General features: G+C 45.0%; 1 protein-coding gene across 1 annotated transcript in view; it reads right to left on the reverse strand.

The window, feature by feature from the left end:
* LOC311113134 (disintegrin and metalloproteinase domain-containing protein 33-like) overlaps positions 1-25,551 on the reverse strand; it is a gene marked incomplete at its 5' end in the record, with an annotated part of 235,199 nt that overhangs the window by 25,644 nt on the left and 184,004 nt on the right. The window contains 8 exons of the mRNA XM_084156291.1: positions 4,082-4,259; positions 4,404-4,546; positions 6,873-6,957; positions 7,508-7,674; positions 8,080-8,151; positions 8,951-9,016; positions 10,915-11,098; positions 24,672-24,748. Coding sequence (XP_084012417.1) covers positions 4,082-4,259; positions 4,404-4,546; positions 6,873-6,957; positions 7,508-7,674; positions 8,080-8,151; positions 8,951-9,016; positions 10,915-11,098; positions 24,672-24,748 — 972 coding nt within the window. The remainder of the gene's footprint in view (positions 1-4,081; positions 4,260-4,403; positions 4,547-6,872; positions 6,958-7,507; positions 7,675-8,079; positions 8,152-8,950; positions 9,017-10,914; positions 11,099-24,671; positions 24,749-25,551) is intronic.

Raw genomic sequence — 25,551 nt, forward strand, 5'->3', positions numbered from 1 at the left:
GGCCTCTCTCATCTTTTTAAGTGGGAGAACTTGCACAATTGGTGGCTGACTAAATACTTTTTTTCCCCACTGTAGATACGTTTGTACCTGTTTCCTCCAGCATTTTCACAAGGTCCTTTGCTGTTGTTCTGGGATTGATTTGCACTTTTCGCACCAAAGTACTTTCATCTCTAGGAGACAGAACGTGTCTCCTTCCTGAGCGGTATGACGGCTGCGTGGTCCCAAGGTGTTTATACTTGCGTACTATTGTTTGTACAGATGAACGTGGTACCTTCAGGCATTTGGAAATTGCTCCCAAGGATGAACCAGACTTTTTGAGGTCTACAGTTTTTTTTCTGAGGTCTTGGCTGATTTCTATTGATTTTCCCATGATGTCAAGGAAAGAGGCACTGAGTTTGAAGGTACGCCTTGAAATACATCCACAGGTACTCCTCCAATTGACTCAAATTATGTCAATTAGCCAATCAGAAGCTTCTAAAGCTATGACATCATTTTCTGGAATTTTCCAAGCTGTTTAAAGGCACAGTCAACTAGTGTATGTAAACTTCTGACCCACTGGAATTGTGATACAGTGAATTATAAGTGAAATAATCTGTCTGAAAACAATTGTTGGAAAAATTACTTGTGTCATGCACAAAGTAGATGTCCTAACCGACTTGCTAAAACTATAGTTTGTTAACAAGAAATTTGTGGAGTGGTTGAAAAACAAGTTTTAATGTCTCCAACCTAAGTGTATGTAAACTTCAGACTTCAACTGTATATGTATGTATGTATGTATGTATGTGTGTGTGTATGTATGTACAGTGAGGGAAAAAAGTATTTGATCCCCTGCTGATTTTGTACGTTTGCCCACTGACAAAGACCTGATCAGTCTATAATTTTAATGGTAGGTTTATTTGAACAGTGAGAGACAAAATAACAACAAAAAAATCCAGAAAAACGCATGTCAAAAATGTTATAAATTGATTTGCATTTTAATGAGGGAAATAAGTATTTGACCCCTCTGCAAAACATGACTTAGTACTTGGTGGCAAAACCCTTGTTGGCAATCACAGAGGTCAGACATTTCTTGTAGTTGGCCACCAGGTTTGCACACATCTCAGGAGGGATTTTGTTCCACTCCTCTTTGCAGATCTTCTCCAAGTCATTAAGGTTTCGAGGCTGACGTTTGGCAACTCGAACCTTCAGCTCCCTCCACAGATTTTCTATGGGATTAAGGTCTGGAGACTGGCTAGGCCAATCCAGGACCTTAATGTGCTTCTTCTTGAGCCACTCCTTTGTTGCCTTGGCCGTGTGTTTTGGGTCACTGTCATGCTGGAATACCCATCCACGACCCATTTTTATCAATGCTCTGGCTGAGGGAAGGAGGTTCTCACCCAAGATTTGACGGTACATGGCCCCGTCCATCGTCCCTTTGATGCGGAGAAGTTGTCCTGTCCCCTTAGCAGAAAAACACCCCCAAAGCATAATGTTTCCACCTCCATGTTTGACGGTGGGGATGGTGTTCTTGTGGTCATAGGCAGCATTCCTCCTCCTCCAAACACGGCGAGTTGAGTTGATGCTAAAGAGCTCGATTTTCGTCTCATCTGACCACAACACATTCACCCAGTTCTCCTCTGAATCATTCAGATGTTCATTGGCAAACTTCAGACGGCCCTTTATATGTGCTTTATTGAGCAGGGGGACCTTGCGGGCGCTGCAGGATTTCAGTCCTTCACGGCATAATGTGTTTCCAATTGTTTTCTTGGTGACTATGGTCCCAGCTGCCTTGAGATAATTTACAAGATCCTCCCGTGTAGTTCTGGACTGATTCCTCACCGTTCTCATGATCATTGCAACTCCACGAGGTGAGATCTTGCATGGAGCCCCAGGCCAAGGGAGATTGACAGTTATTTTGTGTTTCTTCCATCTGCGAATAATCGCACCAACTGTTGTCACCTTCTCACCAAGCTGCTTGGCGATGGTCTTGTAGCCCATTCCAGCCTTGTGTAGGTCTACAATCTATTCCCTGACATCCTTGGAGAGCTCTTTGGTCTTGGCCATGGTGGAGAGTTTGGAATATGATTGATTGATTGCTTCTGTGGACAGGTGTCTTTTATACAGGTAACAAGCTGACATTAGGATCACTCCCTTTAAGAGTGTGCTCCTAATCTCAGCTCGTTACCTGTATAAAAGACACCTGGGAGCCAGAAATCTTTCTGATTGAGAGGGGTCAAATACTTATTTCCCTCATTAAAATGCAAATCAATTTATAACATTTTTGACATGCGTTTTTCTGGATTTCTTTGTTGTTATTCTGTCTCTCACTGTTCAAATAAACCTACCATTAAAATGATAGACAGATCATGTCTTTGTCAGTGGGCAAACGTACAAAATCAGCAGGGGATCAAATACTTTTTTCCCTCACTGTATGTGTACCAGTACCAGGCAAAAGTTTGACACACCTACTCATTCAAGGGTTTCTTTATTTTTACTATTTTCTACATTGTAGAATAATTATGAAGACATCGAAACTATGAAATAACACATAAGGAATCATGTAGTAACCAAAAACTGTTAACTAAATGTAAATATATTATATATTTGAGATTCTTCAAAGTAGCCACCCTTTGCCTTGATGACAGCTTTGCACTTTTGGCATTCTCTCAACCAGCTTCACCTGGAACGCTTTTCCGACAGTCTTGAAGGAGTTCCCATATACGCTGAGCACTTGTTGGCTGCTTTTCCTTCACTCTGCGGTCCAACTCATCCCAAACCATCTCAATTGGGTTGAGTTTGTGTGATTGTGGAGGCCAGGTCATCTGATGCAGCACTCCATCACTCTCGTTCTTGGTCAAATAGCCCTAACACAGCCTGGTGGTCTGTTTTGGGTCATTGTCCTGTTGAAAAACAAATGATAGATGGGATGGCGTATCGCTGCAGAATGCTGTGGTAGACATGTTGGTTAAGTATGCCTTGAATTCTAAATAAATCACAGACAGTTTCACCAGCAAAGCACCCCCACACCATCACACCTCCTCCTCCATGATTCACGGTGGGAATATCATCCTATCACCTACTATGCGTCTCACAAAGACACAGCGGTTGGAACCAAAAATCTAAAATTTGGACTCAACTGATCGAAGGACAGATTTCCACTGGTCTATTGTCCACTGCTCATGTTTCTTGGCCCAAGCAAGTATATTCTTCTTCTTATTGGTGTCCTTTTTGCGACTGCACTTGAAGAAACTTTAAACGTTCTTGACATTTTCCGGATTGATTGACCTTCATGTCTTAAAGTAATGATGGACTGTCATTTCTCTTTGCTTATTTGAGCTGTTCTTGCCATTATATGGACTTGGTCTTTTACCAAATAGGGCTGTCTTCTGTATACCACCCCTACCTTGTCACAACACAACTGATTGGCTCAAATGCATTAAGAAGGAAATAAATTCCACAAATTAACTTTTAACAAGGCACACCTGTTAATTGAAATGCATGCCAGGTGACTACCTCATGAAGCTGATTGAGAGAATACCAAGAGTGTGCAAAGCTGTCATCAAGGCAAAGGGTGGCTACTTTGAAGAACCTCAAATATTAAATATATTTTGATTTGTTTAACAATTTTTTGGGTTACTACAAGATTCCATATGTGTTATTTCATAGTTTTGATGTCTTCACTGTTATTCTACAATGTAGAAAATAGTAAAAATAAAGAAAAACGCAGGAATGAGTAGGTGTGTCCAAACTTTTGACTGGTACTGTATATGTGTGTGAGAATATTATTTTAGGCCTCAAGAATAACTTTTTTTAGGGACGTCCCTGGAACAAAAGCGGAACTAGACAACCTCCAGGGGACAATGACCCAAAAACGTCCTTGGGGGCGTCACCAGAACAAATCGGGTACTATACAAGAGCCTCCATGGGACCATGACACAATATCCCAAGAACGTCCTAAAAGCATCCTCTGGGATGTCCCAGGGACAAACCGGGAACTAGACCAAACCTCCAGGGGACCATGACACAACGTCCTGCCCACTTTAGGGAACCATTTCGCGACATTCTGGGGATGTCTTTTACGACTCTCTTGCAGGGTTCTCACCTCTGGCTCTCCGCAGTCACACTCTTCTCCATACTCCACAAAGCCATTGCCACACCTCTTGCCCCCAACAAGGTCCTTCATGTTGGGCATGTTGAAGAGGCACATCCCCCCTCCCTTCTGGAAGTAGTTGTCCAGGTCCCTTTTGCTGCAGCTGCTGAAGACACGGGGGAATGGATGCCTGTGGGGGCCAAGAAAGTAACCATTACAAACACCAATGTAAACAGATACAAAAACCAAAATGTTCAGTTTCAGAGTTCTGTAAAGTGGTGGCCATCTTGGATCTCTGGTGGCCATCTTTGATCTAAAACCTGCTAATTCTTACCCGGTGGCAGCAGCCATCACACAGCCCCCCTGCTCCGCAGTCGCTTTCACACAGCAGCCCTCGTGGTCGTGGCTCATGCCAAAGTTGTGGCCAATCTCGTGGGCCATAGTGGCGGCAGCGCCGATGGGTAAATCGGAATGGTCCTGAGGGAACACAACTCATTTGTTTGGGATTAGCAAAACCGCAAACACACAATTTAAAGGCTTAAATTTTTTCGCAGTTTATAAGCTAGCTTTAATTCCCTAAAGCAGCAGCCAACACAGTGAGCCAAACACTCAACCTGTTCTACCTGAATTACTGTCTGACATGACTTGGTTGGTGATAAATTGTTGTAGAACACTTGAGGAAAATGTAAATACACTGCTCAAAAAAATAAAGGGAACACTTAAACAACACATCCTAGATCTGAATGAATGAAATAATCTTATTAAATACTTTTTTCTTTACATAGTTGAATGTGCTGACAACAAAATCACACAAAAATTATCAATGGAAATCAAATGTATCAACCCATGGAGGTCTGGATTTGGAGTCACCATCATAGTTAAAGTGGAAAACCACACTACAGGCTGATCCAACTTTGATGTAATGTCCTTACAACAAGTCAAAATGAGGCTCAGTAGTGTGTGTGGCCTCCACGTGCCTGTATGACCTCCCTACAATGCCTGGGCATGCTCCTGATGAGGTGGCGGATGGTCTCCTGAGGGATCTCCTCCCAGACCTGGACTAAAGCATCCGCCAACTCCTGGACAGTCTGTGGTGCAACGTGGCGTTGGTGGATGGAGCGAGACATGATGTCCCAGATGTGCTCAATTGGATTCAGGTCTGGGGAACGGTCGGGCCAGTCCATAGCATCAATGCCTTCCTCTTGCAGGAACTGCTGACACACTCCAGCCACATGAGGTCTAGCATTGTCTTGCATTAGCAGGAACGCAGGGCCAACCGCACCAGCATATGGTCTCACAAGGGGTCTGAGGATCTCATCTCGGTACCGAATGGCAGTCAGGCTACCTCTGGCGAGCACATGGAGGGCTGTGCGGCCCCCCAAAGAAATGCCACCCCACACCATGACTGACCCACCGCCAAACCGGTCATGCTGGAGGATGTTGCAGGCAGCAGAACGTTCTCCACGGCGTCTCCAGACTCTGTCACGTCTGTCACGTGTGCTCAGTGTGAACCTGCTTTCATCTGTGAAGAGCACAGGGCGCCAGTGGCGAATTTGCCAATCTTGGTGTTCTCTGGCAAATGCCAAATGTCCTGCACGGTGTTGGGCTGTAAGCACAACCCCCACCTGTGGACGTCGGGCCCTCATACCACCCTCATGGAGTCTGTTTCTGACCGTTTGAGCAGACACATGCACATTTGTGGCCTGCTAGAGGTCATTTTGCAGGGCTCTGGCAGTGCTCCTCCTGCTCCTCCTTGCACAAAGGTGGAGGTAGCGGTCCTGCTGCTGGGTTGTTGCCCTCCTTCGGCCTCCTCCACGTCTCCTGATGTACTGGCCTGTCTCCTGGTAGCGCCTCCATGCTCTGGACACTACGCTGACAGACACAGCAAACCTTCTTGCCACAGCTCGCATTGATGTGCCATCCTGGATGAGCTGCACTACCTGAGCCACTTGTGTGGGTTGTAGACTCCGTCTCATGCTACCACTAGAGTGAAAGCACCGCCAGCATTCAAAAGTGACCAAAACATCAGCCAGGAAGCATAGGAACAGAGAAGTGGTCTGTGGTCACCACCTGCAGAACCACTTCTTTATTGGGGTGTCTTGCTAATTGCCTATAATTTCCTCCTGTTGTCTATTCCATTTGCACAACATCATGTGAAATGTATTGTCAATCAGTGTTGCTTCCTAAGTGGACAGTTTGATTTCACAGAAGTGTGATTGACTTGGAGTTACATTGTGTTGTTTAAGTGTTCCCTTTATTTTTTTGAGCAGTGTATATTCAGAGTCCGACTGAATGGTAGAGGATACTAATGACTGATTTAGTGGTTTATCTGTGTCAAAGAACTGTGATGTTCTAATCTATTGAGGTCCCTCTATACAGCAAAGGGTAAATCCCTTCAAACACTCCAAAAACCAAGATGTCTCCTCTATTGTGCTGTTTCTCTTGACAGTGCTGTTGTGTCCATTCACCCGTGGTTAGTAGTGGTCGTGAGTATAGACCTGCTGCCATATTAGGATTCTACTGGCCTCCTCTACCTCTGAGAACTGAGCTAATAGAGCCTATTAGAAGAGAATCAAGCAAGGAACAGCTATCGATTTCTTTGGCCCACCGACCGCATCCGGTGCACAACGACACAGAGACACAGGTGTGGAAACACACACATACACACAAAGAGACGCACAGATACACAATCAATGAAAGACACCGCACACACAAACACACACTAACGTGAAGAGTCACACAGACACAAGCAACACACAACATCATACACACATTTCTGCTCCACCCTAGCCACGCCACTTACCACGTTGATACCTCCAGAATTTTCCAGGCTACACATCCCCTCCAGCGGCGCCATCCCTATGGTGGTCCCCTTAAATATCACTCCCCTGTCAGGATGAAACGACATAGGGAACCAAAACTATCTCTTCAGTTCAGTATTGACGTGCTCAGGCAGGGAGGGGTCTGCATTGGGAGGGATGCACAGAGATTGCGGATAGAGAACAGGCTTGTACTGCATGCAGGTTGAGCCTTGTCTAAGACCTTTCTCAATGCCTCTCAGTGGACTATGTAGCCTGTCTCTGGGTGCTTGTTGTCACCTAAGTTTCCAAAACAAATCAAAAAGCTGTTCAGAAAATGAGAGTAGCCTTGTGGTACTATCTGGAAGCGAATTACCTAGAGCGAAGGGTTACCCAATTGAATGTTTACGGAGTGTTTGGCAGTCAAGTTGCGTGTGTGTTTGGCATTCGTGCTCTGTTGTGCCTGCCGACTCACTGAAGTGTGCTGTTCCAATTACCCCTGAACCGAGATCTTTTAGTTAATATAACCGCTGTTTAGCTAATCATTTATCAATCTAGCCACTAACGAAAGCTGAAATTCTTTTTTTGGCAATGGAAGGGGAGCGATTGCTGTGGCGTGTGTGTGTAGGTCAGTACTAACGTCAGTAGCTGTGCGTTGTCGTGCTTCTTGCGGGACTTGAGCTTCTGTCTCCACTGTAGGAAGGACCAGAGCGTGGTGTTGGGCTCCTCTGTGATGATACACTCATCCCTCTCCTTCCATACCTCCAGACCAATCAGAGGCACCCGGATATTCAGAGTTCTGTAGAACTGAACCATAACACAACCGCCTAGTGTCAGTCATGTCAACTGGCATCACTAACTGCAACAGGCAACACCCACGGCAATGGGCCACTCAGAGGGTTGGGACTGTGCATATGTTTTTGCTTTTCATTGTGACCAGACAATTATGACTAGACAAGTTTACATTATTCAAATCTGTCATTTTCAATAACTTTAATAATTTTCATGAAACAACAAGGATTTGAAAAGACTAGAAAGACAGTTAATCTTAGAATATCAGAGAAATGTATACAAGGTAATGATACAGTATGTCAGTAGGTGATTTGTAAAACTAGACTCTCTCCCGGCACTGACACTATCCATTTTGAGGACACTATTAAATTGAGCTACATTTTTTGCATCTAAGACACATACATCACCGCGCTGGCTTACCTTATCAACATAATTGGCAATCTCCATTATCCTCAGTGTGGTTTTCTGGTAGTCCTTATTTTGTAGTTTATACTAGATTAAAAATGAGGTGGAATAGTATAAGTGACAAGTATCAAATCAACAGTGACAAATGTTAAACCAAAGACAACACATTTTTCAAAATGGCCAACCTCAATAGAACAAGAGAGATCCAGAAAAAAAACCTGCCCCACTTTACCGACTCTACCCCACTTCATCATAATAGGTACCAATTAGGCACAGGACTGGACCGAATACTGTATTCTGATTGGTCAATACCATGCACTGTTACCACGGCGTCATATGAATATTGCACCTAACAGTAGCCAACTGGAATGCAGAATATTCCTTTTATGGAAGACGCAACTTTTAGTTCCTGGCCGGCTGGAGCCCACTGTCTATTTAGGACTGGGTAATGCACTCTCATTCTCCCACCATTATACCAAACTAGAAACTTTCATAATTAACATGACAAATCCTTCCCTCTATGCTGCTCTCTATCTGAGTGAGGAAAAGGTGCTCCAGCCCATTAGCCAGCATCATAATTATACACTATTCCACAAAGTAGACTGAGTTGGGTATGAGCGAGACCCATTACGTTAGATAAGATAATTATTGTTCACAATACGCCTATTTTCCATTGCCATCTGATACGTCAATGGTTCAATGGGTTTGTTGACGCCACTGGACGGATGTGACACACACACACACACACACACACACACACACACACACGACTTCGTACACACACACACGCACGCACGAACACACACACATACAGACACATACACTAAGCCTCTGATCTAGGGAATAATAACAATAAGCTCCACTTGTTGTTTGCCAGCTAGCTTACCAGTGTACTGTCAGCCACGATGTACAGCTCCATGTACTTGGTGGTGCCCCAGGCATTTCGTCTCACCTGTATCCAGATAGAGAGAGAGAGAGAGATGGGGGGGAGCTTAGAAAGGGAGGATCCAGTGACAATGTCACAGCAATTCAGGAATGAACAGAGTCTCCTCCTGTTGCATTATGATCACCCGCCACTCATCATATCGTTAAAAATAAAAAATTGCTTGTTTTTAACCATGGTAACAGACTGGGATTTGCAGTGGTAAAAATAAAATGGCACAAAATGAACAAAAACACTTTTTTGGTGGCTGTGGTATGAGACAGCCAATCCTTCTTGTTTGTCCCCAACGACGCTCAGTCTGGTGTCCCTCTGTATCTGTCAATCAGTAATTTTCCACTTCGCTAATTATTGATTACAGCTATTAGGCAGAGGCTCTGTGGTAATTAAAATACATTGATTTATACATGCAGGCATGGCCGTCTTGGCCGGGCCAGACTGAAGGCCAATATTGTGGCCCAGCAGGAATTCGGGGCAGTACGCAGGTGGCCTGTGGAACACTGTGCATTCCCTCACTGCTCGAGAGAGAGATTCCACTGTTTATTTGCTAGGCAGAGAGTGGTCTGACTGTGTCTAGCAGACCTGTGACTTGCATTTCGGTATAGCAGCCCAGGATTAATGGGTAGCTGTTCAAGGAATTGGGAGTAGTGCCAAAAGACTGGGAGGGAGAGACTGCAAAAACATAGCAAAAAGAGCATGAAAGGAGAAGAAGGAATGGGAGAGAAAGACAAAAAGAGAATGGGATAAATGGATAAATGGATATAGGAGAAGAGAGAGGAATAGCAAAAGTAGGAGAGAGAGATCAGCTTGTCCCCAGGAGGTTCATGTCTAGACAGAAGAGGCCAGAATGACTCGCCACCACGGGTACGTTATTAGCATTCACGGCTGCGCTGGAGCAAATTAGGCCCTGTGTTTAGCCTTTCTCTTTCCTCCGTGGAGGGACACTACAGTAAGACAGACCCACACTGGGGAAACAAACTCCACAGCAACAGACCAAACCCCCAACCACATAGTTCACTCTGGTTTTCAACTGGCGTCGGTACGATTGCATGTGTTCCTCTAAAGCAAAATCCAATGTGTTTGTGCCTGTATGACGAGATGTTCATTTCCTCTTCAGGACAAAATGTACTGTGTGCGTGTGTGCGTGTGTGTGTGTGTGTGTGTGTGGTCAATAGCAAAGTAATCATCCCTTTCAAAAGAGAAGGATTATTACAATGTCCATCACATCAGAAGTTTAAACAAATCACACAAAGGAGAAGCTCTCTCTCTGAGGAATAATTACAGAAAATACTGTCTAATAGCAGAGACATGTCTCTCTATATTATTTTCAAAATGTTTATGTGCTCAATAAAAGCATTAGCAGGTTCCTTAATCCTATTTCTGGACCTTTTAATACGATAATTATTTGTGCTGTTGCCATGTGCTTGGTGGTGTTCTAGTGAATGTGAGGTTAAGATTGTGGAGTCTGCAGTTATATGTTTGGTTTGTTGGAATAGAAAGTGTGTGATGTCTTTTGATTCTATTTTTGGTTTGTCAGCAAAAGTATGTTTAGGCTGTACACATCTGCTTTGCGAAGATAAACATTGATTTTGTAACTCTGTTTTGTCTGGTGGTGGAAAGCACATCTGTTTTAAAATGACAAAATAAACATGAACTTCTGTCATTCATGTATGGTCTGTTGATAGAGAACATACCATATATATATTATGTCAATGTATAGACTTTGTGGAGCTTACAATAAAGGAATCCTATGAATTCATTACTAAATGGCAAATAAACTTTGAACTGTGCTTTGTCGGGAGAGAATGTGAAATGTGTCGAAATGAATAAAGACTTTGGGTGACTGTGTTTTCTGTTGATGTGTTGTCTGATGTGTTGTGTCTGTTGGTGTGTTGTCTGAGCACACTCACCCTTTGATGCAAAGGTTTAAGAAAACCAGAGAGGAGGTTGGGGTGTCCAGTCTGATGCCCGTGGCCGCAGGTCCCGCCTCTAATTGGCAGATCCTCTGCGCTGACCAATGAGTGATGGAGAGAGTCCAGCCCTCTGATTGGCTCAAGGTAATAGGTATCGTTTGAGTTCAAGGCAATCAGGCCCCTGTTTCAGCAAATAGAAGAGATGACAGAGGCATGATTTGGACAACGAACACAAAAAAATTACAGAATACGAAGAATCAAAACAGCAACAAAAGATTGTATAAAGTGAAGTAACAATCCTTTTTACATAAGATACTAACACATATGAGAATATTACATGAGCAATTTGCATGTGAAATGTCATCATTCATGCTGCTAATCTCGCAGTAGAACTGCACTGGGGTAGTTCTAGTTTGACCAGCAGGGGGAAATAAAGGACCCATAGGCCCTAAGGGCAGTGGTCTTTGAGCTATAAACCACAGAGTGGTAATAAGCCTGTGGCAGAGTCAGTCACTCTCCATCAAGATCTGTCAGGGAGCCGTGTGAGTCTGTGCATGTGCGTGTGTATGCGAGTGAGAGAAGATTGAGGAGGCTGGACCACCTTCAACATCCTTCCAACACACACCCGCACACACTCACTCTGGTGCCAGGACAACAACCTCTCCCTCAACGTGACCAAGACAAAGGAGATGATTGTGGACTACAGGAAAAAAAAGAGGACTGAGCACGCCCCCATTCTCATCGACGGGGCTGTAGTGGAACAGGTTGAGAGCTTCAAGTTCCTTGGTGTCCACATCACCAACGAACTATCATGGTCCAAACACACCAAGACAGTCGTGAAGAGGGCACGACAAAGCCTATTCCCCCTCAGGAGACTAAAAAGATGTGGCATGGGTCCTCAGATCCTCAAAAAATTCTACAGCTGCACCATCGAGAGCATCCTGACTGGTTGCATCACCGCCTGGTATGGCAACTGCTTGGCCTCTGACCGCAAGGCACTACAGAGGGTAGTGCGTACGGACCAGTACATCACTGGGGCAAAGCTCCCTGCCATCCAGGACCTCTATACCAGGCGGTGTCAGAGGAAGGCCCTCAAAATTGTCAACGACTCCAGCCACCCTAGTCATAGACTGTTCTCTCTGCTACCGCACGGCAAGCGGTACTGGAGTGCCAAGTCTAGGTCCAAAAGACTTCTCAACAGCTTCTACCCCCAAGCCATAAGACTCCTGAACAGCTAATCATGGCTACCTGGACTATTTGCACTGCCCCCCCACCCCATCCTTTTTACGCTGCTGCTACTCTGTTAAGTAAGTATTTATGCATAGTCACTTTAACTCTACCCACATGTACATATTACCTCAACTACCTCAACTAGCCGGTGCCCCCGCACATTGACTCTGCAACGGTACCCCCCTGTATATATAGCCTCCCTACTGTCACTTTATTTTACTGTATATATAGCCTCCCTACTGTCACTGTATTTTACTTCTGCTCTTTTTTTCTCAACACTTTTTTTGTTGTTGTTTTATTCTTACTTTTTTGTTTAAAATAAATGCACTGTTGGTTAAGGGCTGTAAGTAAGCATTTCACTGTAATGTCTGCACCTGTTGTATTCGGCGCATGTGACCAATAAAATTTGATTTGATTTGATTTGATTTGCTAATGACCACTGGCTCCGACCCCAGTATCCTGGTAATCGTGTGAGTGGTTGAAGCTCCACTTAGACACGTTGTAATTGTGGGTATGAGCCCTGTAATCATGCTGCACTGAAACGAGCATCAAAACACTGAGGAGAGAAAATGCCTGCATGTGAAAGGGGCAATCTGCATATGCTACATCAATTTTTTGACTTTTAAATTAATGATATTTGACCGACCAGCTCAATTTGGTCTTATGAAGCAAAATTTGAAATTGTGTTTTTTACATTGGATAAAAGTAGAGACTCAGAGCTAGAAAATGGTATATCATACACTACAGTTGAGGAACAATGAGAAAGTAATTCTGCTTTGAAAGTTGATAAACGTTTGAGAAAATGGCCCTTGAATGTTTTGGTAAACCTACTGGAGTGATCTTCTGTGTCTACACCCATTCAGCATCGTTCACACCTTCTTAAGCCTTAGCCCCACCCATCTCTTTAATGACTCACATGTGAGGCAATGTACTAAACAACCGAAGATTTCAAGACTAAAGGCTGGTTTATACTACGGGTGTATTCGTAAATTCAATCTGGAGTGCCAGAGTGCGCTTTGGGCGTTCGTAAACTCAGAGTGTTGTCAGATTGTCCATTCGTAAATTCAGAGTGTTTCACTCTCAGAGCATTCAGAGCGCACACTGGACACTGGCCGAGGAGTAGGGTTGATCCGAGTGTTCTGAACTAACAACAGCAGTCAAGCACCCAAGCTAACTGGCTAACATTGGCTAGCTTGCTAGCTACTTTCAGACACAAATGAGAGAACAGCTCACTCTGACCATTTTACTCGCCCTAGCAGAGCTGATTAGGTTGTTTTTATGTTATCCTGAGTGTTAACCAGGTTCAATGTTAGCTAGCTAGCAATGCAATAACTATAACTAGCAAAGCAAATGGCTCTGAGATACGAATAATATTACTACACAGATCATACACGTAATGTTAGCTAGCGAGCCAGCCAGTTAACGTTAGCTAGATAACTAGATAGCTTTAACTTGAAATGAAAACCACTTTCTGACAAAATTAGAAACTTCTAATATCTGAAAATGTAGCTAGCTAGACTATTTTACCCGTATACATGGATGGACGCTTCTCCCTCTCTGTCACGGATGCCATGGTTGCCCTTAGTTTAAAGATGTAATCCAGAGACAGGTGTTTTATAAAACAACATGCACGCTAAATGAGAATTAACTGGCTCTCATGAGAAAAGAAGCGTGGGCGCACAGGCGCATGCATGCAAGGGCGCGCACATACACAGACTTGACACGCACGCACGCACACACACACACACACACACACACACACCAGGCCCTTTCAGCCTTGGCATGTCGAATTTAACACAATATTATCTGGCTTACTTTGTAACCGTGACTTTAAACACGAGTCAAAGTACGTTGAAGTTCAGACTTTGGGTGAATCTGACTCACATTTCTCGTAACCACCTAATTCAATACTGAGTCAATACAGAAACACCTCTCTTTGTAGCGTGGCGGCAACCAGCGGAGAATATGAGCTGGGAGGTGGCATTGGAAGGGAACAGAAAATAAACAGCGCCACTGGAGAACTGCTGATAAGAGAGGAAGAGGGCAAGGATGGAACATGGTGAATAGAATGGAATGGCAGGAGGGATTCTGGAACTTTTGGGTGTTCCATGAGTGGAACCTTTGTTGTTGATGATGAGTCTCACTAACTTACAGTGCATTCAGAAAGTATTCAGACCCCGTGACTTTTTCCAAATTTTGTTACATTACAGCCTTATTCTAAAATGTATTAAATAGTTTTTTTTTTTCCTCATCAATTTACACACAATACCCCATAATGACAAAGCAAACAAGTTGTAGAACATTTTGCACATTTATTTTGAAATCAAAAACCGAAATATCACACTTACATAAGTATTCAGATCCTTTACTCAATACTTTGTTGAAGCACCTTTGGCAGCGATTACAGCCTCGAGTCTTCTTGGATATGACGCTACAAGCTTGGTACACCTGTATTTGGGGAGTTTCTCCAATTCTTCTCTGCAGATCCTCTCAAGCTTTGTCAGGTTGGATGGGGAGCGTCGCTGCACAGCTATTTTCAGGTCTCTCCAGAGATGTTCGATCGGGTTCAAGTCCGGGCTGTGGCTGGGCCACTCAAGGACATTCAGAGACTTGTCCCGATGCCACTCCTGCATTGTCTTGGCTGTGTGTTTAGGGTCATTGTCATGTAGGAAGGTGAACCTTCGCCTCCGCTCTGGAGCAGGTTTTCATCAAGGATCTCACTGTACTTTGCTCTGTTCATATTTCCCTCGATCCTGACTAGTCTCCCAGTTCCTGCTGCTGAAAAACACTCCCACAGCATGAGGCTGCCACCAACATGCTTCACCGTAGGGATGGTGCCAGGTTTCCTCCAGACGTGACGCTTGGCATTCAGGCCAAAGAGTTCAATCTTGGTTTCATCAGACCAGAGAATCTTGTTTGTCATGGTCTGAGAGTCCTTTAGGTGCCTGTCATGTACCTTTTACTGGGGAGTGGGTTCCGTCTGGCCACTCTACCATAAAGGCCTAATTGGTGGAGTGCTGCAGAGATGGTTGTCCTTCTGGAAAGTTCTCCCATCTTCACAGAGGAACTCTGGAGCTCTGTCGGAGTGAGCTTCGGGTTCTTGGTCACCTCCCTGACCAAGGCTCTTCTCCCCCGATTGCTCAGTTTGGCCGGGCGGCCAGCTCTAGGAAGAGTCTTGGCGGTTCAAAACTTCTTCCATTTAAGAATGATGGAGGCTACTGTGTTCTTGGGGACCTTCAATGCTGCACAATTTTTGTGGTACCGTTCCCAGATCTGTGCCTCGACACAATCCTGTCTTGGAGCTCTACGGACAATTCCTTTGACCTCATAGCTTGGTTTTTGCTCTGACATGCACTGTCAACTGTGGGACCTTATATAGACAGGTGTGTGCCTTTCAAATCATGTCCAATCAATTGAATGTAACAAAATGTTGAAAAAGTCAAGGGTTCTGAATACTTTCCAAATGCACTGTTTATGAATAAAGCAGGGGGTATGACCTCACTTATCAGCAGACCCGTCGCCAGACCTCAGTCTTAAGGGGGGCATATGAAGTGCATGGGAGGGCAGGGCACAATTATTATTAGCCTACAGTACGTATATTTAATAATAAATTCCCTCAAGTGGGGGGGCACAAACATTTTTGGGGGCGGGCCCGGCCCCCTATGGCCCGCCCATAGCGACGGGTGTGCTTATCAGCATTATCAGATGCCTTTTAAACTACACCATCATGGTGTTCTGTGTCCACGGAAAACAAGCCAGTGTAATGAAGTGTATGCTTACGAAATAGGGGTTAACATTTGCTCGTGACTTATCTGAAATGTCTTTGTAGGCCTTATAAAGGGATTATTAAAGCTAATTTAAAATTGTACATGGTTTGAAGTGTGACCCTTTAGGTTTGGCCTTGACTTTGTTGAAAGTTGTGAATTGATTAAATTAGGCATTTCACATTCTTGATCTGATCTTGAGTTACATTTTTATTTTTAGTTTCTGTCCTTGGTTTCACCTCACGTCTGTCTCCTTGGTTTCCTCCTAACCTGTGACTGATGAGCATCTCAGTTCTTCCTCAACCAGACCGGATAAGGAAAGTCAGGCACTAGAAATGAGCTCCTCTTGCTGTCTGATAGACATAAAGAGGATCACAGAGAAAATACTAAAAATAAAACAATTATTATTAAAGACAACTTGGGCTGAAACCCTTATCAGTCTAGGATTCGCTGAGCTGGCTTCTGGAATTAATTTCTAATAAAGAGCGATCAAGATAGAAACTTGAGGTATTCGGTTGGATCAAATTCATGAATATATTTTTTCAGGATGTGTACTTTTTTATGGTGCCATTCCTTTGCCATGTGAGAGCTCCAGTTTCAAAGCATTTGATATGTGAGAAACTTTGTATTAAATACAGTTCTGAGGCTGTACAAATTAAGACTGTATCCCAAAAGACGATTTGAGGAATTGAATTAGCCAATGAGTTTCATGAAAACTCACACTACTTGCCTGGGGTATTCGACATCCAGCAACAAAGTCTTGTAAAAAGAAATCTGACTGAATTCTGTGTGTTTGAGGTAGAATTTACTGGTTCATTTGGAGAAAGATGACAGAACTTACTGAGGCTGAAGTTGCCTCTAGACATTGATCCAAGGTCAGTTTTGTATTTCTCCTATTTCTCCTTCACCTAATGATCAGGTTAGCATTTGTAAAGGGTACAGATGTCAGATATGAACTTGATCACTCTTTAGTTACTGAGAATTTTCCTGCTGCATTAGGAAAGTCAACTGAGCCTCGTGATTCCTTGAAAATGAGCAGTTCTCTTTCTCTGCATGTTGGGACAGTCGAGTCATTGGGATCAGGCCTGCTATCAAAATAATATTCTCTAACTCGCTCAAATGCTAGGCCTAGGTCCTATTACCGCAACATTTAAATGTACAAAAAAGTTTCCAAAATGCACCATACACATTAACAACAGTCGTTTTATATAGCTTAATAAAACAGGATAGATATTTGTCTCCACTAGGCTACGACATACAAGTGTGAACTGTATCCTGAGGTTACGAATGAACTGTCAAAATTGAGTTCAATCTGGCACAAATAACTCAATCCCCCTGATTGACTTGATTTAGTTACACATTTCAAATATGGAAAGTTCAGGGATATTTTACCCATGATCTTGATAAGAAATGACAATATCAGACACTTTTGGATAACATAAATAGGAAACAAATTAAAAATGATATCAGTAGGCTACACCAACATTAGTTTCCATTCATACAAAGTGTCAGGTAAATTGCCACAGAAGATTAGCCGTGATAAACGAGGAAATGCTTTAATTATATTGTACGGAATCCTTGTCAAATAGATAAAGCCCTTAGTCTGTTCAAAAAGGGTGAACATATCTTGAAAGGTTTTGGTTGCAAGCAGGTTTAAGGCAGACAATAAGAGGTGAAGCAAGAGGGCTGACTCTCACCAAAGTCTGTCCAGAATAAGCCCAATGAGTTTCTATGGGCTTAATATGCAGACCTAAACTTGTAGAAGCTAGTACTCCGGGGACGACGATCGCCGAAGCCTGCCCAAACCAGGTGGGGGGGCAGCCTCGGCGGAAGTCGTGACCCCCCCGACGCACGGCTCCAGCACTGTGTCGACCCCGGCCTCGGGGATGGCCAGGAGGACGCGGAGAAGGGCGAGTCGGATGGCGACGGTGGAAAGGATGAAGGATGTCCCGCCTTGGGACCCAGCACCATTCCTCCGGACCGTACCCCTCCCACTCCACGAGATACTGAAGGCCCCCCACCCGACGCCTCGAATCCAGGATGGCACGGACCGAGTACGCCAGGGCCCCCTCAATGTCCAGAAGAGGTGGAGGAACCTCCCGTACCTCAGACTCCTGGAGCGGACCAGCTACCACCGGCCTGAGGAGAGACACATGAAACGAGGGGTTAATATGGTAATCAGGGGGGAGTAACAACCTGTATGTCACCTCGTTTATTCTCCTCAGGACTTTAAACGACCCCACAAACCGCGGGCTCAGCTTCCGGCGGGGCAGGCGGAGGGGCATATTCCGGGTCGAGAGCCAGACCCGATCCCCCGGTACGAACACCAGGGCCTCCCTGCGGTGGCGGTCAGTGATGGCCTTCTGACAACGCACGGCGCGCTGGAGGTGAACGTGGGCAGCGTCCCAAGTCTTCTCCACGTGCCGAAACCAGTCATCCACCGCGGGAGCCTCAGTCTGGCTCTGGTGCCACGGTGCCAGGACCGGTTGGTACCCCAAAACACATTGGAAGGGTGTTAGGTTAGTGGAAGATTGGTGGAGAGAGTTCTGAGCATATTCTGCCTATGGCAGGAACACCGACCACGCCCCCGGCCGGTCCTGACAGTAGGTCCACAGGAACTTACCCACAGCATGATTCACCCTTTCCACCTGCCCATTGCTCTCGGGGTGAAAACCAGAGGTCAGGCTGACCGAGATCCCCAGACGTTCCATGAACGTCTTCCAGACTCTAGACGTGAACTGGGGACCTCGGTCGGACACTATATCCTCTGGTACCCCGTAGTGCCGGAAGACGTGAGTAAACAGAGCCTCCGCAGTTTGTAGGGCCGTGGGAGACCGGGCAGTGGAAGGAAGCGGCAGGACTTTGAAAGGCAGTCCACAATGACCAGGATCTTGGTGTTACCTTGGGAGGGGGAAGATCAGTGAGAATATCATGGTCGTTGTGGAACTGGGAAAGGTTGTAGCTTACCCGCTGGGATGTGCCTAGGTGCCTTACTCTGGGCGCACACTGAGCATGAGGAAACATACACCCTCACATCCTTAGCCAAGGTAGGCCACCAGTACTTATCGGTCAGGCAGCGCATTGTACGACCGATACCTGGATGACCAAAGGAGGGTGACGTGTGTGCCCAGTAGATCAGAGGATCACGGATAAGCGCAGGCACATACTGCAGCCCAGCTGGACACTGCGGTGGAGATGGATCTGTGTGTAATGCCTGTGCTATATCTGTGTCCATCGTCCATACTACTGGCGCCACAATGCATGAGGCCTGGAGTATGGGGGTGTTGTATTTGGGCCTCTCCTCTGTGTCATACAGCCGAGACAGTGCGTCTGCCTTCACTTTTTTCGTCCCCGGAATGCAAGAGAGTGTGAAATCAAACCGGGTGAAGAAGAGGGCCCACCTGGCCTGAGGGCCCATTCAGCCTCCTCGCTGCCCGAATGTACTCCAGGTTACGGTGGTCTGTCCAGATGAGGAAAGAGTGTTTTGCCCCTTCGAGCCAATGTCTCCATACCGTCAAAGCTCGGACAACAGCCAACAGCTCCCAACCACCAATGCCGTAGTTCTGCTCCGCCGAGCTGAGCTTCTTAGAAAAGAAGGCACAGGGGCGGAGCTTGGGTGGCGTGCCCGAGTGTTGGGATAAGACAGCGCCTATCCCTACCTCGGACACATCCACCTCCACTACGAACGGTAGTGATGGATCGGGGTGAGCAAGTACCGGGGCAGAGGTGAACAGACCCCGCAATCTACTGAATGCCAAATCAGCCTCAGCAGACCAGCGGAGCCGGGACGGCCCACCCTTCAACAAGGAGGTAATGGGAGCTGCGATCTTGCCAAAACCCTGAATAAACATTCGATAGTAGTTGGCAAAGCCAAGAAAGCGTTGCACCTCCTTCACGTGGTTGGAGTCGGCCAATTACGCATGGCTGAAATGCGATCTCCCTCCATCTCCACACCTGTGGTGGTAATGCGATATCCGAGGAAGGAGATAGACTGCTGGTAAAACTCACACTTCTCTGCCTTGGCGTAAAGATCATTTTCCAGCAGTCGGATCAGTACTTTGCGAACCAGGGACAAATGCTCGGCGCGCATAGCGGAATACACCAGGATGTCATCGATGTAGACCACCACACCACGACCAAGCATGTCCCGAAACACCTCGTTCACAAAGGACTGGAAAACGGATGGAGCATTCAACAAACCATAGGGCATCACCAGGTAATCATAATGCCCCAAGGTTGTGCTGAATGCTGTTTTCCACTCATCCCCTTCCCGAATACGCACCAGGTTGTAGGCACTCCTGAGGTCTAATTTGGTGAAAAAATGGGCCCCATGCATTGACTCAATCACTAAAGGAATGAGGGGAAGAGGATAACTAAATCGTACCGTCACATTATTCAGTGGTCGATAATCTGCGACAGGGAATACACATGACTCCTGTGAGGTACAGCGTCTACCCGAAGGTTTATCGCGCAATCCCCCTCCCGATGAGGTGGTAATTTAGTCGCTTGCGTCTTGGAAAACGCGAGCGCCAGATCGTTTGGCCTTTCCACCGTGGTCGCACCAACGGAAACACCTAGACACCTACACGGACACTCACGCGACCACCCCGTAAGAACCCTCTGTGGCCATGAGAAATTGGGTTTGTGAAGGGCTAACCACAGGATACACAAGACTACAGGGTAAGCAGGAGACTCAATAATCATAAAGGTGATCTGCTCAACATGTGTCTCCTGCGTAATCATGGTGACTGGTACAGTAACTTCCTTAACCAACCCGGACCCTAATGGTCTACTATCTAGTGCTCTGATGGGGAGTGGAATGGTTAGGGGAACCAATGAAATGCCTTGATGGTGTGCAAATGCCCTGTCCATAAAATTCCCAGCTGCGCCTGAATCGACTAGCGCCTTACACTGGGAACCTACCAAGTGATCTGGAAAGGAGATTGATAAAGTACAGTGCGCCTTAAAAGGCTCTGAACAAGTTTGGGTGTTCGTTACCAAGGGTGATGCATGAGTACCCTGCCTACTGCCTCCAGACCCAAAAGAACGTTGACTACGACGTGAGGTGGATTGTCCCTTCGTGCCACCAGAGTGGCCAGTCCCCTACCAGGACGTCCTCTGGCTGCTAGCAGATTGTCCAGCCGGATGGCCATGTCCACCAGTTGGGAGAACGATAGCTTGGCATCCCGGCAGGCTAGCTCCCGTCGGACGTCCTCCCTTAGGTGGCACCGGAAATGGTCTATCAGGGCCCGCTCGTTCCACCCGGACCCTGCTGCCAGCGTCGGAATCTCCAGCGCGTAGTCCTGAGCGGTCCTCGTCCCCTGCCTTAGATGAACCAGTCGTTCGCCCGCCTCTCGACCCTCAGGCGGGTGATCAAAAATGGCCTGAACGAGGTGAGCAAACTCCCTCGTTGGCCCACTCCAGGGCTCTCCCACAAAGGCAGGAAACAAGGACAGATACCTTCTCCCGTTCCTGGGGCTATGGTCTGATGCTGGAGAAATACAACTCCAGTTGGAGTAGGAATCCCTTACATCGCGCTGCAGTTCCGTCAAATGCCGGTGGCCGGGATATCTGGATCCCTCCAGGGGCTGGTGTGTAGGTGGCTGGATCTGGTTGACCAGCTGGTCTCGATAGATCGGATCCACTCCTATACCACCTGTAGAACCCGATCCATCGCTTCCCCCAAGCTGGCCAACATTGAGGAATGCTTCTGGACCCTTGCCACAACTCCATGCGGTCTTCTCCTGCTGACTCCATATCAGATTTTTACATTTTAGTCATTTAGCAGATGCTCTTATCCAGAGCGACTTACAGTTAGTGAGTGCATACATTTAAAAAAAAATTCATTCTGGCCCCCCGTGGGAATCGAACCCACATTCCTGGCGTTGCAAACGCCATGCTCTACCAACTGAGCTACATCCCTGCCGGCCATTCCCTCCCCTACCCTGGGCCAATTGTGCGCCGCCCAATGGGTCTCCCAGTCGTGGCCGGCTACGACAAAGCCTGGATTCAAACCAGGATCTCTAGTGGCACAGCTAGCACTGCGCCGCAGTGCCTTAGACCACTGCGCCACTCGGGAGATCAGGTGAGTGATTCTGTGACGAGGTGTGAAAGAAAGAGTCAGGCGCAGGAGGTAAAATACCGAAGTCCAGAGTTTAATCCGTTTGTATAAATCAAACGCCCCAAGCGTCAAACGAAACTGTACAAGGGAAAATATCCACCTTGGCAATTACACAGTGAAATGTAGCTCAACCAAGCTACACGCTCTCACAACAAAACAATCACTCACAAAGACAAGGGGAACAGAGGGAACACTTATACACATACTAATTAGGGGAATGAGCACCAGGTGTGTGTGATTGACAAGACATGACAAGTGGAGTGATGAGAATGGGATCGGCAGTAGCTAGTACTCCAGTGAAGGAGGGGGGGCAGCCTCTGCGGATGTAGTGACACCCTGGCTGAGTTGATGAGTTGATTTGGCCTACGATAAACTTTCCTCCAGTGTGGATGCTCGCCCACATTTATAGTTGGGCTATGTATAATTGGCAGAGGTGGGTAGAGTACTGAGAATATGTAATTAAGTAAAAGTAATGTTACTTAGATTGTAATTTACTCAAGTAAAAGTAGCCCTCTTAAGAAACTACTCAAGTAAGACTAAATAAGTATCTGGTCAGAATACTAGTTACATACTGTATGTAGTTTGGTAATTTTTTACACATTATGGTAAACTGTGACAGCAAACAAAAAGGACATTCAATTATTATTTAAGCCTGCCAGCACCATCTTGCAGATGTTCTCCAGCACAGGTAGTCTCCAATGAAGACTGACATCAAACAAAGTCCGTAAGGCTGTACATATTAAATTACGATCTTATTCAAAGTTGACTTAATATCTATCGATGTGCTCAATTTCATAAAAAGGTAAATATGAATAATTTTACAATTCCAATAGCATTAATGAACATTTATTTCACTATCATTTCAAGTACATGTGATAGTGAATGCGTCCTAAATAGATTTACCCCAAGTGATTTACACCAAGTGTGATGTTTCATTTTTCATGAAGGAGGATCAGGTAAATGTTACAACAGTCAATATCGAAATTTCACTATCAATCATGTTACTAGTATGAAAATCTGACACATTTCAGCAAGAAATTAAATATCAAGGTAGGTATTCAGGTAAGAATCATGTGAGTAATAAATAATCAAACAGTGCAGATATCAATAATAGCCATAGTCAACTCAATCATATTTTTCCTGCCAATGTAGTATATACCCTCCATCCTCCTTCTGTTCCAAACCTCTCCTTTCTATTTTGAAGGGCATTTTATTTTCTTGTCTGGCCCATTCTCCTTCCCCAAGCTGTAAATAAAAAGACATACACACACACACAAACAAATTATTTATAGTATATATCACAAAAAGCTTACTGCGATGATTCACTGACTGTATGGCAGATGTGCTTATAGGCCTTGTCATAAAAAAAAAATTCACACACAGAGTGAGCGATCAATGGCGTGGGAAGATGTGTTAGCTAGCTACATGGTTGACACTGCAGCTAGCTGACTGGCTTATCTAGAGGCAACCTAATTACATTTACATTTTAGTCATTTAGCAGACGCTCTTATCCAGAGCGACTTACAGTTAGTGAGTGCATTCATTATTTTTTTATTTTTTCATACTGGCCCCCCGTGGGAATCGAACCCACAACCCTGGCGTTGCAAACACCATGCTCTACCAACTGAGCTACATCCCTAATGTGATAGCTAGTTAGCTTTTTCCACACACATCTAATTAATCTGTTCACTCTTTATGCCAATGACAAGTGGCTAGTTAGCCAACAAGCAGTGATCATATGGGGAGCTAAAAACAGGAGATTACATTTAGTTTGTCAGATTCTGGTTTAGCCAAAGCTAATTAGCTAGCTAGTTAGCTACCTAGCCATTTGATTTGCACTCACCCTCAAAACACAACTTCAACAGCAGAATTATATCTGAGAAATACTTATCTTACTCCCGAAATATATAATATTACAAAGGCAGAAAGTAATAAAGTGCAATTTACCTCTGATCGCGTCTGGCTAAGAACCCACAAACAAAAATATCCTTGAGTGAAGATGTGTGCTTCACTTCAAGAGCCGTGGTGGAGATACAGGGTTTGATGGAGAACTTTGAGAGCCAATGGACTTAAGAGTTTTGATGACAAGCTATTTTGAATACATTTCATTGTCAAGGGGTTGTGAAACATTTATACAGACGTAAAGGGGAAACAATAGTATAGATTCATGTAAATTAATGAAAATAACAATATTTGGAGTAACAAGGTTTTCATCCGACAGCGAAATCTAAATGTATGTAACTGAAGTGATTTGGTAAAATGTAATGGTGTAAAAAGTAAGATACTTCAGAAATTACTTGAGTAAGAGTAAAAGTACAGCCCACAGAGAGTAACTAGAAAAGTACTAGGTCCTCCAAAAAATTCAAACCCATGCCGACTCTGGGGTAAGCGGCTGTAACCACTGGACCATACAAGCACTGAGGCAACCAATAATTTATTCGGCCTATTGCTTGCATTAAACATTGAACTGAGTTATCCTCCTGCTGCAGGATTATTTTCCTCCTGTGATGAAAGGGGTCAAATTAAGATCCGACATCTGTAAACTGATCCTAGATCAGTACCTAAGGAAAACTTCTACCCGGAGCCTGAAAATCCAAAAAGAGTTACATGATCATAAATGAAAATGGGCTTTTACATACCTCACTCCTGAACATGTGCTGAGGGCTACCCATGAGTCGATGTGTCCTCTCACATGCCCGTGGTAGAAGCAGTGATGCTGTGAAGATAGGAGAGAGAGAGCGAGACAGACAGACAGAGACAGAGAGAGACAGAGACAGAATGAAATGAAAAAAATAATTGAGATATTTCAGAGAGATATTTCAACCAAATCAGTCAAACATACTATACCATAATGTTTAAGTGCACACTGGGTCCTGGGCCTGCATCTTGTGATGAATTGATTGGGAGGATCGTTCGGGTGAAAAAGATCTCTACAGAGGCCATGTAGACCCCATGTTTCATTAGTGACCAGCTGGTACACAGCAACACAACTTGTCCTAGGTCTTGACAAATGGCTCTGGCTAATCAATAAAAATAAAGAATACTCGCTTGAGCATGATTGAATTACAATGATTTACTGCTGGAGCTCCACTGTTATTGCTCCATTGTTTGGAGAAAATTAGCATTTTCTTCCAAAGGTTTTTAATGGAGATGACCCCTTTCGTGTGTGAGGGTCAAATAGTGCTTGAGGTTAAGTATGTAAATGTCCTTCCAAGGGCCATGGCCACAGGCTGCGTCATTACAGGATGTACTATTTTAGGTCTGGATAGCTCTATTCAGAGTGCCTACTGATGCATCAGTCTTTCTTTGAAATCAAAGCAATTACCATTGTATGGAAAGTCCTTGCTGCATTTGAGGCACGTTACCAAAGATACCTACAAATCACAAGCAAGTTCGGAATGCTTCTGGTGTAGAACATACTCCGAGTCGATATTCACATCATAAGAAGGAATTCCCCTGGACCACACCCACAAATTGTGGTAAATTAACGTTCTATCCCATTGACTCCTATTGTAAAAG

This window comes from Coregonus lavaretus (genome assembly GCF_964263955.1).
Source record: "Coregonus lavaretus genome assembly, chromosome: 39".
NCBI lineage: Eukaryota > Metazoa > Chordata > Actinopteri > Salmoniformes > Salmonidae > Coregonus > Coregonus lavaretus.